This window comes from Cupressus sempervirens, chromosome 2 (genome assembly GCF_028749045.1).
Source record: "Cupressus sempervirens isolate cs-2001-9-10 chromosome 2, ASM2874904v1, whole genome shotgun sequence".
Classification (NCBI taxonomy): Eukaryota; Viridiplantae; Streptophyta; class Pinopsida; order Cupressales; family Cupressaceae; genus Cupressus; species Cupressus sempervirens.
The window spans coordinates 677,099,842-677,113,248 of NC_143119.1; the positions used below are offsets into that span (position 1 = coordinate 677,099,842).

At 30.7% G+C, this 13,407-nt stretch overlaps 1 protein-coding gene across 1 annotated transcript; it reads left to right on the top strand.

The window, feature by feature from the left end:
- Positions 1 to 10,112: 10,112 nt before the first annotated feature.
- Positions 10,113 to 11,770, top strand: LOC149575180 (flavonol synthase/flavanone 3-hydroxylase-like). The gene is made up of 3 exons (XM_089812176.1): positions 10,113 to 10,590; positions 10,719 to 11,046; positions 11,168 to 11,770. The coding sequence occupies exons 1-3, from the start codon at positions 10,118 to 10,120 to the stop codon at positions 11,378 to 11,380; spliced, it is 1,014 nt and encodes a 337-aa protein (XP_089668302.1). The 5' UTR covers positions 10,113 to 10,117; the 3' UTR covers positions 11,381 to 11,770.
- The last annotated feature ends 1,637 nt before the right edge of the window (positions 11,771 to 13,407 follow it).

The following is a 13,407-nucleotide window of genomic DNA, read 5'->3' on the forward strand; positions in this document are numbered from 1 at the left end:
TTCAATAAAATACTATGATTAAGTAATCAAATAACATAACATGAAAAAAACCAAATAGTATTCAACTTAAATTAAATACCTACAAATACTCCTTTCAATAAATAATCAAATTGGTTAACATAAAAACTCACGAAATCCAAATGGTATCAAATCCGTGAGTACAATACCGAGATAATGCAGGTCAACGAGGAACATGCTAAATGTCCGTGGCAATTAAAAATAAATAAATAAACATGTTAGAATTTATTTAATTTTCATCATCATGGGATAGCATTACCAAGCTAGATCTGCGCAATCGAAAATTCTGAAATAATGTGGACGAACCAGCAGCATAATGTAGAGAGAATAATTTATGTCTTACCTCAAGTTTAACTAACATCCATAGCTATTCGAAACATATTCTATCTTTAAGAAATAAGATACCTTTACTTCTATAATATAAAAACTTGCCCCATCAATAAGAGGGCAATAATTATATTGTCATATAAATGATAAGAACTTAACACATAACTTTTTGTTTTTACTATTTTTATTTATGATAGACCTCTATTACCAGAATCACATGCTTATAGACTCTAAATCTATACTCCAAATTCTATTTGGAAAAATGAATGAATAGTGGGAGACATTGAAAATAAATGGAATGATGTAAACTGATGTTTTTGTGATTGTATATTGTTCCAAGAGAATGTATATTGTTTTTTCATGGTAAGAATTTGGAGCAATGGAAAGTACAAGTGTTTTACATAGTAATGTAATGAGCAAAGACAAAGTGAGAATGCCATTGTCAGTAATTTGGTATCCTCCTACAAATAAAGCTATCTATCAAATGAAATAGCTAATAGATGAGAACAATCTTACCATATATAATGCAAGTGCTTATGCAAAATTTGTGCATTATAAGATTAATAAGCTAAAGCAATAAATGTAGACACATAGTGCTCCATTCTTGACTTTTATGTAAAGTCCACATTGCTTGGCCTTCATTGTTTTTTGACACTCGACATTGTTGTTGCTTGGACTATATAGTGCTTGGCACAAACTATGTCACTCAAAACTTGTATGCTTTAAACTTGCTTGGTTGCTATTGAGCTTGGCTCATATAGAAAATACTCGGTGACCATACACTTACTTGACTCCTATAGAGATGAGTACATATTTTCTTATGTACATGACTCGTCTTATATCAAGCAGCTGGGTCGTAGTGATGACCCCTTAACTCTGCCTTGTAAATGTCTAAGTGGTTGACACTAATAGACAATAATGGTTAGAGATACCAACATAATAATGGTGAATAATTTTTCCATAATAGAAAGTCCACATGTTAAATATACTTTCCTTTGTCATCTCCATATTGTTAAAATAAATAATAAATAGATATACAATAAGAAACACATTCATTACTCCAATTACTATTACTTGCTTTCTATTTGACTATAACTGAGAAGGCCTTACAGCCCGACACATTGCATGAAATCAGTTATATCTATGAATAAATTATTGTGACTTGGCTTCAAATCTTGCATTGTTGTTTATCTTCCATTGTGTGGTTATTTGTTGGGGGCTAAGACATATCCTTTGGAGATTTTTCTGCCTTGCATTGCATCACCCAACATGTGATTTTTATCTTTACATTCATGTACTAATTTTAAGATATGATAGTAGATCATCTATAGCTATAATACAAAATAATTATTCCATCCAACTCTTGATATTAAATTAATATGGTTTATAAATTTCAATATTGAAACATAATTTATTTTCTTCTTCAAAATCCTTATAATTTTGTGCCTTGGATGTCTAATACCCAATGTTTAAGAAATATACTTTTTAACATAAAATTTTAAAAATTCGAGATAGGCTAAGTATTATTGTGACATTTTATGCATTCTTTTGTTAAACAACTTCTAATCTACCAATTATAATTTTTTAAATTTGATTTTAAAATAGAATTGACATTAAAGAGTATCATTTAATTTTTAATTTATTAGTCCCTGCTGTAATGCAGGAGACTAAAGTTATCAAACTTCTCCAAACTATTAATTGTCCCATTGGGAATACTGTACTTTTTAATTATAACAGTTTGGACTATAGCTTAGAAGATGTATTAAAATTATGTGATGTCATATATACAAATTAATATTTTCCCATTTTGTCAGTGGTTTTTTTCTTTTTTACTACAAATATTACATGAAATTTTCCAAAATGGCAATTGTCGTTTGAGGAAGAGAGCTACATGTCTCCTATTGCAATTTTCTAACCATGCAATGTCTACAAAAAAAAAAAATTTGTTCACCGAACATTTCCTGCATGCAATGAGGTGTAAGCTTTTTAAAGAATTCAGAACATAAATCAGTGTGAAAAAAAAAACAAAAAGTTAAAATAGAAGAAGATTATAAGGGGGAAAAAATACAAAGAACACAACTGGGCTCTACCGACATAGTGAAAATGGTGTGCTTGTTAAGGTTAGTAACAATTTCCACTAGCAATACTCTACTTTGATCCTATCTAAATATTGAAATCCTCAAATTCTTGTTGCACATGAAGATATTTTGGACACACTTTTTCCTGTCACGTAGGCACTATGGTATAGTGAGAAGGTCGAGTGTATCTTTTAACCTACCTCCTATTGTTGTCTGTACACTAAAGTGAACCCGAATTTTCTTTTTGAAAATTTGTAAGTCTATAATAAAGGCAATAAGAATTGAATGATTTATGTATGTTAAAGAAACTGTAAGCATATTTTTCTATCGAGTTCAAAAAGTGGTGGGTAGAAACAAGAATCTTTAATAGGTAAGGATGCTTAAGCTATGAAGCTTTTCAACATTTAATAAAATTAGTCACACTCAACTTCTACACTTTGTTTTACAAAAAGGTTTGTTCTTGGGTTAAATTGTGTTTTACAAAGCTGAATTCTTTAAAATGTTTAGACGAATTCATCTTTTGCTACTCTATAAATGAATTTTTATGGAAAGATATGCCTTTTCATGTAATAATATGAAATATACTCTATGCTTCACAAGTAAGAAAATCAGTGGGATTTACGATCTTGAGGAAAACCCTAGGCTTTTCCAATTAGGGTCGAGAATTATGCAGCACATATCCTCTTATCCAGGTGGTGATGGACCATTGGGAAAAATTTTTAAATCTTGCCATTCATATGAGGATTTTGTAAAAGGCAAAGGGAGTAGGTTTTCTACCAAGTCAAAGAACTTTCCTTTTTTAGAATTTCGAATATGTTTCCATTAGTTTGAAGACATGATTTCATAAAATGTTTCTTGTCTTTGCTGTTGTGATTCATGTTAGTGCATTTTTCAAAACCAGAACAATTTTTCAAATGAAACATGAGTTTGAGATGGCAATGTTTGGAGAAATCAAATTCTTTTTTGGTTTGCAAGTACATCAACTAAAGCATGGCATATTTGTGACCCAATCCAAATACATCAAGGAGATACTTAAGACATTTGGACTATAAGACTCAAAACCAATTAGCACACCAATGGTAATAGGACATAAGTTGTCTAAGAATGATGAGTCAGCTGAAGTAAATCAGACAGTGTATAGATCAATGATTGGAAGTTGTAGTATGTTGTACATAGTAGACCAGACATTGCATTAGTTGTTGGAATAGTGGCAAGATTTTTTGCAAATGCAAACAAAAACCATTTGATGGTAGTAAAGAGAATACTGAGGTACCTAAAGGGAATAGATGACTTTAGTTTGTACTAAAAGAAAAGTGAAAAGTTTGAGTTGAGAGCCTACACTAATGTAGATTGGGGAGGTAATATTGATGATAGAAAAAGCACCAGTGGAGAAGCATTTTTCTTAGGTAAAAGATTGATTACCTATAGTAGAGGCTGAGTATGTTGCAGTTGCTATCAATTGCACTAATATTGTATGGATCAAACATCTGTTGCAAGGTATGAAAGAAGAGGTAATTGAGCCTATGATACTCTATTGTGATAACACAAGTTCCAATAACATATCAAAGAACCCTATGATGCATGCCAAAACAAAGCATGTAATGCATGCCAAAACAAAGCATATTGCAATTAAGTATCACTATGTAAGAGAATTGGTGGAAGATAAGCAAGTGAGAATGGAATATGCTAGCTGAAAAGAACAAATTGTTGACATCTGAAAAAGAATAGATTGTAGACATATTCACCAAGCCATTACCTAAGGATGCCTTCCTATATTTAAGAGGTAAGTTAGGGGTCATTTCCCTATCTGAAGCTCACTAAATGAAGTTTTAGTGATGCATCAATAGGAACCAAGTTGAAGATCAATTAGTTGATGTAGCATAGTCAAGAGAATATTGTATATGAATCAGTACTCAAGGTACATTGATACTAATTTGATATATGTTGTCTTTAGCATGTGTTGTCAAAGAGGGAGAAGATTATTGTCATATCTTTCTAAAATTTGGTTTTTTCATTTCAAGAGGGAGAAGTTATGTAATTCCTTGATAGAGTGAGATTACTACATGAAAGAAGAAGATTTCTTTTGTAAAATATCTAAGAGGGAGAAACTTTCTATCAGAGAAAGTCTTGTTCTCAAATTTTATTATGCTATGACATGTTGTGTTTCCATCAATACCAAAGCGGGAGATTGTTGGATACAATTGTCTAATTGTGTGTTGTCTTTGATGTCACACAAATGTCATATCAGTTGTTAGTTAGTTCTTACCGAGCTCACTTGGTTAACAAGACAATTTTCCTTCTCTACCAAGCATTCTTGAAGTTTATTCTGGAAAGACAATGTCTACCGAGCTCACTTGGGTGTAGCAGGAAATTATGGCAAAAAATAGTTTTAACCAAGTTCACATGGTTAACAAAGGAAAGTTGGATAGAGTTAGTTCTAACCAAGTTCACTCGGTTACCAAAGGATTTTTGCAAGTTCACAGTGTTAACCAAGCTTTTATCGGTTGACACAAGAAATCATCTCAGAACCAGTGTTTACCTAGCAGGGTTGGCTAATAAAGGATTTTTTTGTTTTAGCATGAGAATCTTAATTATTTTAAGTATTGGTTCTAGCCGACTATGGTAATGATTAGTGGTCATTCTAATTTGTATTGAGCTGACTTGAAAATTTGGATGATATTAATATAAGGTCAAGTTGTGGTTTTCAAGAGTGTGTGTACAAGTATGTTGATTGAATTAAGAAGGAAAGAGTGGAAGCGAACTTGAAGGATAAGTTGATATCCTTGTGGAGTAGAAAAGTAATATTCGACCAGGAAGGATCAAGTTAAGCAAAAAAGAGATTTGGATTAGACAATTCAATTTCATCACAATCAGGTCATTTCATTGTTACTCTCTAACAATTGTAGCAGTGATCTAAAATCTCTTAACAAAGTTGGTTTAACAACCAGTTGTAAACCCTCTAACAAGGTGGAAATTCCATTGAATTATTTTAAGACCTCTTGCAAGGCCACTTCTAACGGGGTGATTAAATCATCTAACAAGGTCACACATAATAGTGTATTTTGTAAGCTTTAACAGGGTTGGATCATAATAGGGCTCACTTTAGAAGAGTGAGAAGTAGTAACTAGTTACATGGGTGGTTTTTCCCATAGTAGGTTTCCATGTTAAATTTGGTGTCTCATGTGTTCATGTTATTTCTCTTATGCTTGGAAATTAATTACTATTAATGTTTTAAGATTTGATAAAAAATAATTCACACTCTACATTTATCGAGTTACAACATTTTCAGTTTGTTTATCGAGTAACAGTAGCAATTAGTTTTCTTAGCCTAAATTTTATTGTTGACATCTAAGGGATCTGGGATTTATTTTAATGGTTACTAATTCCAATCCCCCCCCCCCCCCCTAGTCACTCCTTGTCTATTTCCAACAAATCCTTCATTCCAAATACAATTCTCTGTATTGGTTATACAACATAAACTATTTTTCCATTGCTCTATTTTCTTGTAGTTCTCTGTAAATTGTCAATATCTTCCGTACGCTATCGATTTATGTTCTGTGCACTTTCCCATATGTCAAATACATTTTTTAGTATAAGTTGGTAACCATACATGGATAGATACACAATGTGATGTTTGTAATGTATAAATCTTAGTTAGCTACTATGTCAGTCTTATACGATCTTATTTCTATGTTGTCATCAATGACAAACAAAGTTCTGCAAGGCTCCCCCATAGCATCAGCATTAGCATTTATGCTGACTAGAAAATGCTTCTATAATTTTTTTTTTTCCAAATGCCCTTGACCCCCTTACATACTATTCCTATTGGAAAACCAATGGACGATATTGATTCTCAATTGACGATCAAGATTGGAAACAACTTAACAAACCCAACCAAGTCAATTTTTAGTTGCTTCTAAAAGTGGTCAATTAATTAACAAATATGTATCCCTATTCTAACCCATTAGTTAGCAAAATAATTATTTGCTAATTAATAACATATGGACGAAAGCTTTCTAAAGCTACCAAACCTAACAATATTTATAAAAAATCTTTATATCTCAAAGTTTCTAGGTTTATATATTTTATTAAATTATATAAAATTCTAATTTTTTTTATAAATTAACAATATAAATCAATTTAAGAAATTATATAAATTTATATTTTACCAATTATTACTATGCCTCTGAATGTATACTACTCAAAAATGAAAAATGGCCATGGCCATGTGCCTAGCTAACACAACTATGCTCTCTACAAATTACACCATTGACTAAATTTCACCAAAAAACTAAAACACAATGATATTTTTTTTGAAATTTTCAGTATTTGATATTGGAAACAACAAAAATTTTGAGAAAATTTCACTATGCTTTTATGAATCTAAAAAAGAATTATTTTTGACTTTTTATTATCTTTGGTAAATTTTTGTAGAGATTAGCACCTAGCTCATAGTTATGTATGAGGGCGACAAGTGTGAATGGTATTAAATAGTTGAGAATAATACAAAGATAATACATGGCTACCTAAAGTTGCGAGAAAGCTCAATACACATTTTAGAATTTTTAAATCCATAATATTTTTTAGGTCATCTATGAATGTGCATTGAATAGCATTATTGATGTAGATCTACAAAACCCAATGTTTAAAATACTTATGTAGAGTTTAAGCACTGTGAGATCAACAAGCTAAAGCAATGAATGTAGACGCATAACAAGCTAGACCAGGGAAGAAAGATTTATGGTTAAATTTCAACAAGTCTATCTTGTATTGATAATTAGATCCAATATTTTTAATGTATAAATAAAAATGATGATCTTAATAAGAAAATATTGGATTCGTATTCAAATATATTCCATCTACAAGAAATCTTAATATTCTCACTGACCTATTTTGTTAACATCAAACATTGATGTAGATCATGTTTGATGTGTCATATCCTACAATTTTACTATTTTAGATCATAATTAGTCTATTATAACATATATATTTTTAGATCATGTCAATATTAATATCAAAAGATTGAAGCAGAATTCATGTGTAATGCAAATAGTTTATATATCTTAAATAAATATGTTTAATTTTTAAATAAAGGTTATTAATGATGAATTTCCAATCCACATAATTTGGAGGTCAATATTTGAATTACATTTAGCCTTACATGGTATGATTTTCTTTCTTTAATTAAGTTGCTTGATTCTTTTTGAAGCAAAACTTTCTTGTCTTCTTCCTCCTCTTATTTTTAAATCAATTATAATATCATTTTTTTAATTGTAATAGAAATAGAGCTTATTTTGAATATTGTAAAGTACAAGTATGTTTTACACTATAATGCAGTGAGTGAAAACAAAGAAAATGCTATCACCAATATTTGGATGTCCTTTTATAAATAATATATTTGGTCACATATAAGAGATAAGAAAGACCATTGAAGAAAGTTTGTTTCTATTTTAAAAAAAATTGAGAGTTACAAAAATTAATAGCCTAATACTAAATGATTTCTTCAATATAGTGCATGCAAAATTAATGTACTTGGTCCCCTAATAATGAACTAGGGTCAATAAGGTTTGCATAACATGTTGTTATTGCAAAAAATGACTGATGTTTCAAAGAAAGGAATGTTAAACTTACTGAGAATTGATTGAAACTATATGGTTTTAACAGTGGAATTTGAATAACAATTCCCTACTTAACCTAGATAAAAGATAGATAAATAATAGACTACTTGTGGCTTGAGAAACAAAATATACATGAAATCTATTAATAAAAGTGGACTTGAAATTCTCAAAATCTCATTTAATAATATACGTACAACCAATCAAGTCATATTAATACTTTTCGGTAGGCTAAGTACTATTGTGATAATTTTTAGATTTTATGGTTTAACTAGTGATTATTTTTTTTTGGGTTTCTACTAATTGATTTTAATTTTTTTTTATCCAACTAATATGTTGCTTAGGAAAGATGCATGATTGTTGACAGTTCAATTTAAAAAAAATATTTTTCTAAGATTTGATTGGTTAAGTTCATTTAGCTCTTATACTATCGGATTGTAAAACTAATAATTTTTAAGAGTTAGTTTTTATTAAGGTGGATATGATTAATTAATGTTTAATATTTTTTAATGTAAATGATTTGGTGTAATTTTTTAATAGTTTAATATTGTATATTTTTTATAATATAATATTTGTCATTCAATTAAAAATACAAAAATATATCTTTCATATATTATATAATAGTTTAAGAATTACTATTATATATTATTATTATAAAAATATTACTATTTTCATATTTTAATACATTTCTAATATAATATTATCAATGACACATATACAGTAGAACATATATATATATTAATAAAGATATTTATAAATAAAATGAAATTTAAATTATGATTAATATCATTATAGAAAACTATAATTATCTAATATTTTTATCAATTAAAATATTTTATAAATTATAACAAATTTATTAAATTAAAACTATATTTATATAAAAGCTAAAGGCAAGTAATAAGCCACTATGTTGCACTTGTTTATCTCTGCTACATACTGAATCTTTTATCATTAAGTACCTTGAATATACTAAGATATTATATATGTAAAAAGTGTAATGGTAGAAGAACAATCAGCACACCACTAATTTCAAGAGGATCCCTAACTTACAAAATCACTTGTCCAAGCACTACCATTTGGAGTTTCATTCAAAAATCCAAGATAGTTATTTTTAAACAAAAAAAAATGAATCTTTTAATACTCTTTTTACTAGATGTCTAATTATACTTAACAAAAAGACAACATTATTGGTCAAATAGTATTAATGATTATAGATGAGGAATTCCATGCCCACTACCCATTGTAGTAGAAACATAATAAAACCTTAATTTGTTTAGAAAATCTTGCCCAACTTCATATTTCGTAATCGAAATAAAATATTATTGGTAAAACAGGTAAAATGGGCATTCAAGTAGTATTAAACTTGAATTAATCATGAAGCTAAATGGTTCTTTATGAGTACACTAAGAATCAAGTCTTGTCAATTGAAATATTTTGATACAATAAGAGATCATTCCTCAAGTGGACTTGGTGGAATTGATACCTTATGATCTTATCTCTTACTTGAGGATGTTTCAACCTAAACTTTGCACTCCCATATATGAAAACTAAAATGAACTACTTGATGAAGACCACTCCATCAATACAGTACATAACAAAATATGTGGACCTAATAAAGTGGAAAGGTGACCGTTGTTCACAATAAAATAGAAATACACAAGTAATAATTTACATTTCTTTAATCTTTTTTAAAGTTTATGATCTGTATATATTTTATGATTGAAAACAACAAGAATTTTGAGAAAATTTCAAAGTACTTTCGTGAATCTAAAAAAGAATTATGTTCGACTTTTTATTATCTTTGGATAAATTTTGTGGGGAGATTAGCGCCCAGCTCATAGTGAAGTACGAGGACGGCAAGTGCGAATGATATTAAATAGTTGAGAATAATACGGAGATAATACGGGCCTACCTAAAGTTGCGAGAAAGCTCAATACATATGTTCGAATTTTAAAAAATGTGCGTTTAATCGATCTGATCTAACATTCAACTTCATATCTGCCCCTCAACCCATTAATCCTCCTTTAAATGTATAAATAATCCAGTGAGCATTCAATGAAATAAACAAGCTGAGGAAAAATGGCAGCAGTTAGGGTGCAATCACTTGCAGACAGTGGGATTGCAAGCATACCAGCTGAGTTCATAAGGCCATTGCATGAAAGGCCCGGTGCAAACATTGAGTGCCCTTCTGTGAAAGTGCCACTCATAGATATGGCCGATTTAGGTCAGATGGGGAATGCTCGTGACAAAACCATAGAAGAGATTGGAAGAGCTGCAAGTGAGTGGGGTCTTTTTCAGGTGGTGAACCATGGAATCTCTCAACAACTCATCCAACGCCTTCAGTCCGTTGGGAAGGACTTCTTCGATCTTCCCCTCGAGGAGAAGGAGAAATATTCCAACAATGCGGCAGCTGGTATTTTGGAGGGCTATGGAACAAAACTGGCCCATAATATTGATGGAAAGCTCGAGTGGATTGACTACTTATTCCATGTTTTGTGGCCTCCTTCCAGACGTGATTTCAAATCCTGGCCTCGCCATCCTCCCTCTTACATGTATTCTTTTTCTTCTTCCTCTCTCTCTTTCCAGTTACTAACATTCATTTGTTTGTCTCCTCTGTTCTACGTTCATCTATTCTTGCTTATATGTTTTGGGTGATGACTGATGGTTATGGTTATTGTAGGGAGGTGAATGATGAATATGCTAAAGCACTTATGGATGTGGTGAATAAGTTGCTCTCAGCATTGTCTCTTCAGCTCGGTGTGGAAGAGCACACCATGAAAGAGGAGTTTGGTGGTGATGATTTGGAAATGGAGATGAAAATCAATTACTACCCACCATGCCCTCAACCAGAACTTGCTTTGGGAGTAGAACCTCATACTGACATGAGTTCATTGACTCTTCTTGTGCCTAATGAAGTCCCGGGGTTGCAAGTCTACAAAGATGGGCATTGGGTTGGTGCAGATTATGTCCCTAATGCTATCATTGTCCACATTGGAGATCAAGTGGAGGTTAGTACTTTCTCTCTCTTTATCTGATTGTATTTTGTCTCATGGTGAGAGTAGTAGTGCTTTATAAGAGTAGTAGTGCTTTATATAGTAGTTTTTTTATATAGTAGTAGTAATGGTGCAGGTTCTGAGCAATGGAAAGTACAAGAGCGTTTTACATCGCAGTGTGGTGAGTAAAAATAGAGTGAGAATGTCATGGCCAGTATTTTGTACTCCTCCTGGAAATAAAGTAATTGGCCCACTAAAAGAGTTAACTGATGAGAAAAATCCTCCCCTGTATAATGCCAAGACTTATGAAGAGTTTAAGCACCGTAAGATCAACAAGCTGAAGCAATGAATGTAGACGCATAACAAGCTAGACCAGGGAAGAGAGTTTTATGGTTAAATTTCAGCGAGTCTATCTTGCATTGATACTTAGATCCAAGATTTTTAAGTGGGTGAAGTTTTCAAATTGTGGTATCATCATTTTTTAATATTATTTAATGTATAAATAAAAATGAAGATCTTAATAAGAAAATAATAGATTCGTATTCTAAGTATATTCTATCTACATGAGCTAATATTGGCATATTGTGATGGTTCAGTTGTTGAGTTGTTATCCATGCCATTAAGGTTCAAATCTAATGGGGATGAGGTCTCCCTTTTGTGACCTCATTGGTTCATAGCTCCAGGTCAAAGTGTTTACCCCTCTTTTAAAATAAAATAAAAAAATTCCATCTACATGAAATCTTAATATTCTCATGATGTATTTTGTTAACATCAAACATTGATGTAGATCATGTTTGATGTGTCATATACTACAACTTTACTATTTTAGATCATAATTGGTCTATTATAACATATATATTTTTACATATGTCAATATCAATATGAAAAGATTCAAGAAGAATTCATGTGTGATGTAAAATACTTAATATATCGTAAATAAATATATTTAATTTTTAATAATAGGTATGGAATCTCCAATCCTAATAGTTTGGAGGTTTGATATTTGTATTACATTTATGCTTACATGATATGATTTTCTTTCTTTTATTAGAACTTTCTTGTTTTCTTGTCATCTTCCTCCTCTTAGTTTTAAATCAATTATAATATAATTTATAATGGTAATAGAAATAGTGACCATTTTGAATATTGTAAAGTACAAGTATGTTTTAGACTATAATGTAGTGAGTGAAAACAAAGAGAATGCTATCACCAATATTTTGATGTCCTTTTATAAATAAAATATTTGGTCACATATAAGAGATAACAAAGACCATTGAAGAAAGTGTTTTTTAATAGAGGTTTCCATTAAGTTGTTTGTATCTTTAAAAAAAATTGAGAGTTGCAAAAATTAATAGCCTAATACTAAATGGTTTCTTCAATATAGTGCATGCAAAACTAATGCGCTTGGTCCCCTCATAATGAACCTGGATCAATACGGTTTTCATAACAGGTTGTTAATGCAAAAAATGACTCATGTTTCAAAGAAAGCAATGCTAAACTTGTTGAGAATTTATTGAAACTATATGGTCTTAGCAGTGGAATTTGAATAACAATTCACTACTTAACCTAGATAAAAGATAGATAAATAATATACTATTTGTGGCTTGACAAACAAAATATAGATGAAATCTATTAATAAAAATGGACTTGAAATTCTCAATATCTCATCTAAATAAGACAACCCTAAAAATATATTTTCATCAATTCATGAGTATTATCTTTGATGATGCCTTTAACACTCTAATTTGTATGGATTGTGATTTGTGTGCTCTGCGCATTAAGGTATTTTTAGGTGATGAAGTATTATCTCCTTGTTCAAAATGGTTTCTTTTCCCACACCAATTGGATTAATTTTTCCTGTCAAATGCAATGGAATTTGTTCAATCTGATGTTGATCTCTTAGGACATATAAGAAAGGTTATTAGAGGTGGATTTATCTCTAAAATGTTCTTCATGATGGTATGGAAATCTATTGGTTATGGTCAAGTTTGATTCGTGTAGGTGGTCTCAATCCCATTTAAAAACTGGAAAAGGGGTCTCCATATGATTCAGTTTATGTTGCGGCTAAACCTACTTTGGAAACACTCGATTTTAGGTATTTGAATATGGCCATTTGCAGATATGGAGATGATTTGGAATGATCCATGACCAAGGTGTTTAAGTGAAAAGTTTGTGTCTTATTTTCTTTAATTGAACATTTTCATGATAATGTTGGGGCCCATTTTCTTGGTTGACATTGTTGTCCTCTTCATTTTTGTGAGATTACTTCTTCCAGAGAATTTGGAAATGCTTGATCTTCAAGGGCTCCAACTAATGTCTCTTCCACTCAACCAAGAGATGTCATGGATACATAGTCTTGCCTCTTTTCCATTGTTT

Excerpts from the sequence above, each read along its gene's own strand:
- LOC149575180 (XM_089812176.1), top strand. The coding sequence starts at position 10,118 with ATGGCAGCAGTTAGGGTGCAATCACTTGCAGACAGTGGGATTGCAAGC. Across the intron at positions 10,591-10,718 it reads CGCCATCCTCCCTCTTACAT|GGAGGTGAATGATGAATATG; the intron begins GTATTCTTTTTC and ends TGGTTATTGTAG. Across the intron at positions 11,047-11,167 it reads ACATTGGAGATCAAGTGGAG|GTTCTGAGCAATGGAAAGTA; the intron begins GTTAGTACTTTC and ends GTAATGGTGCAG.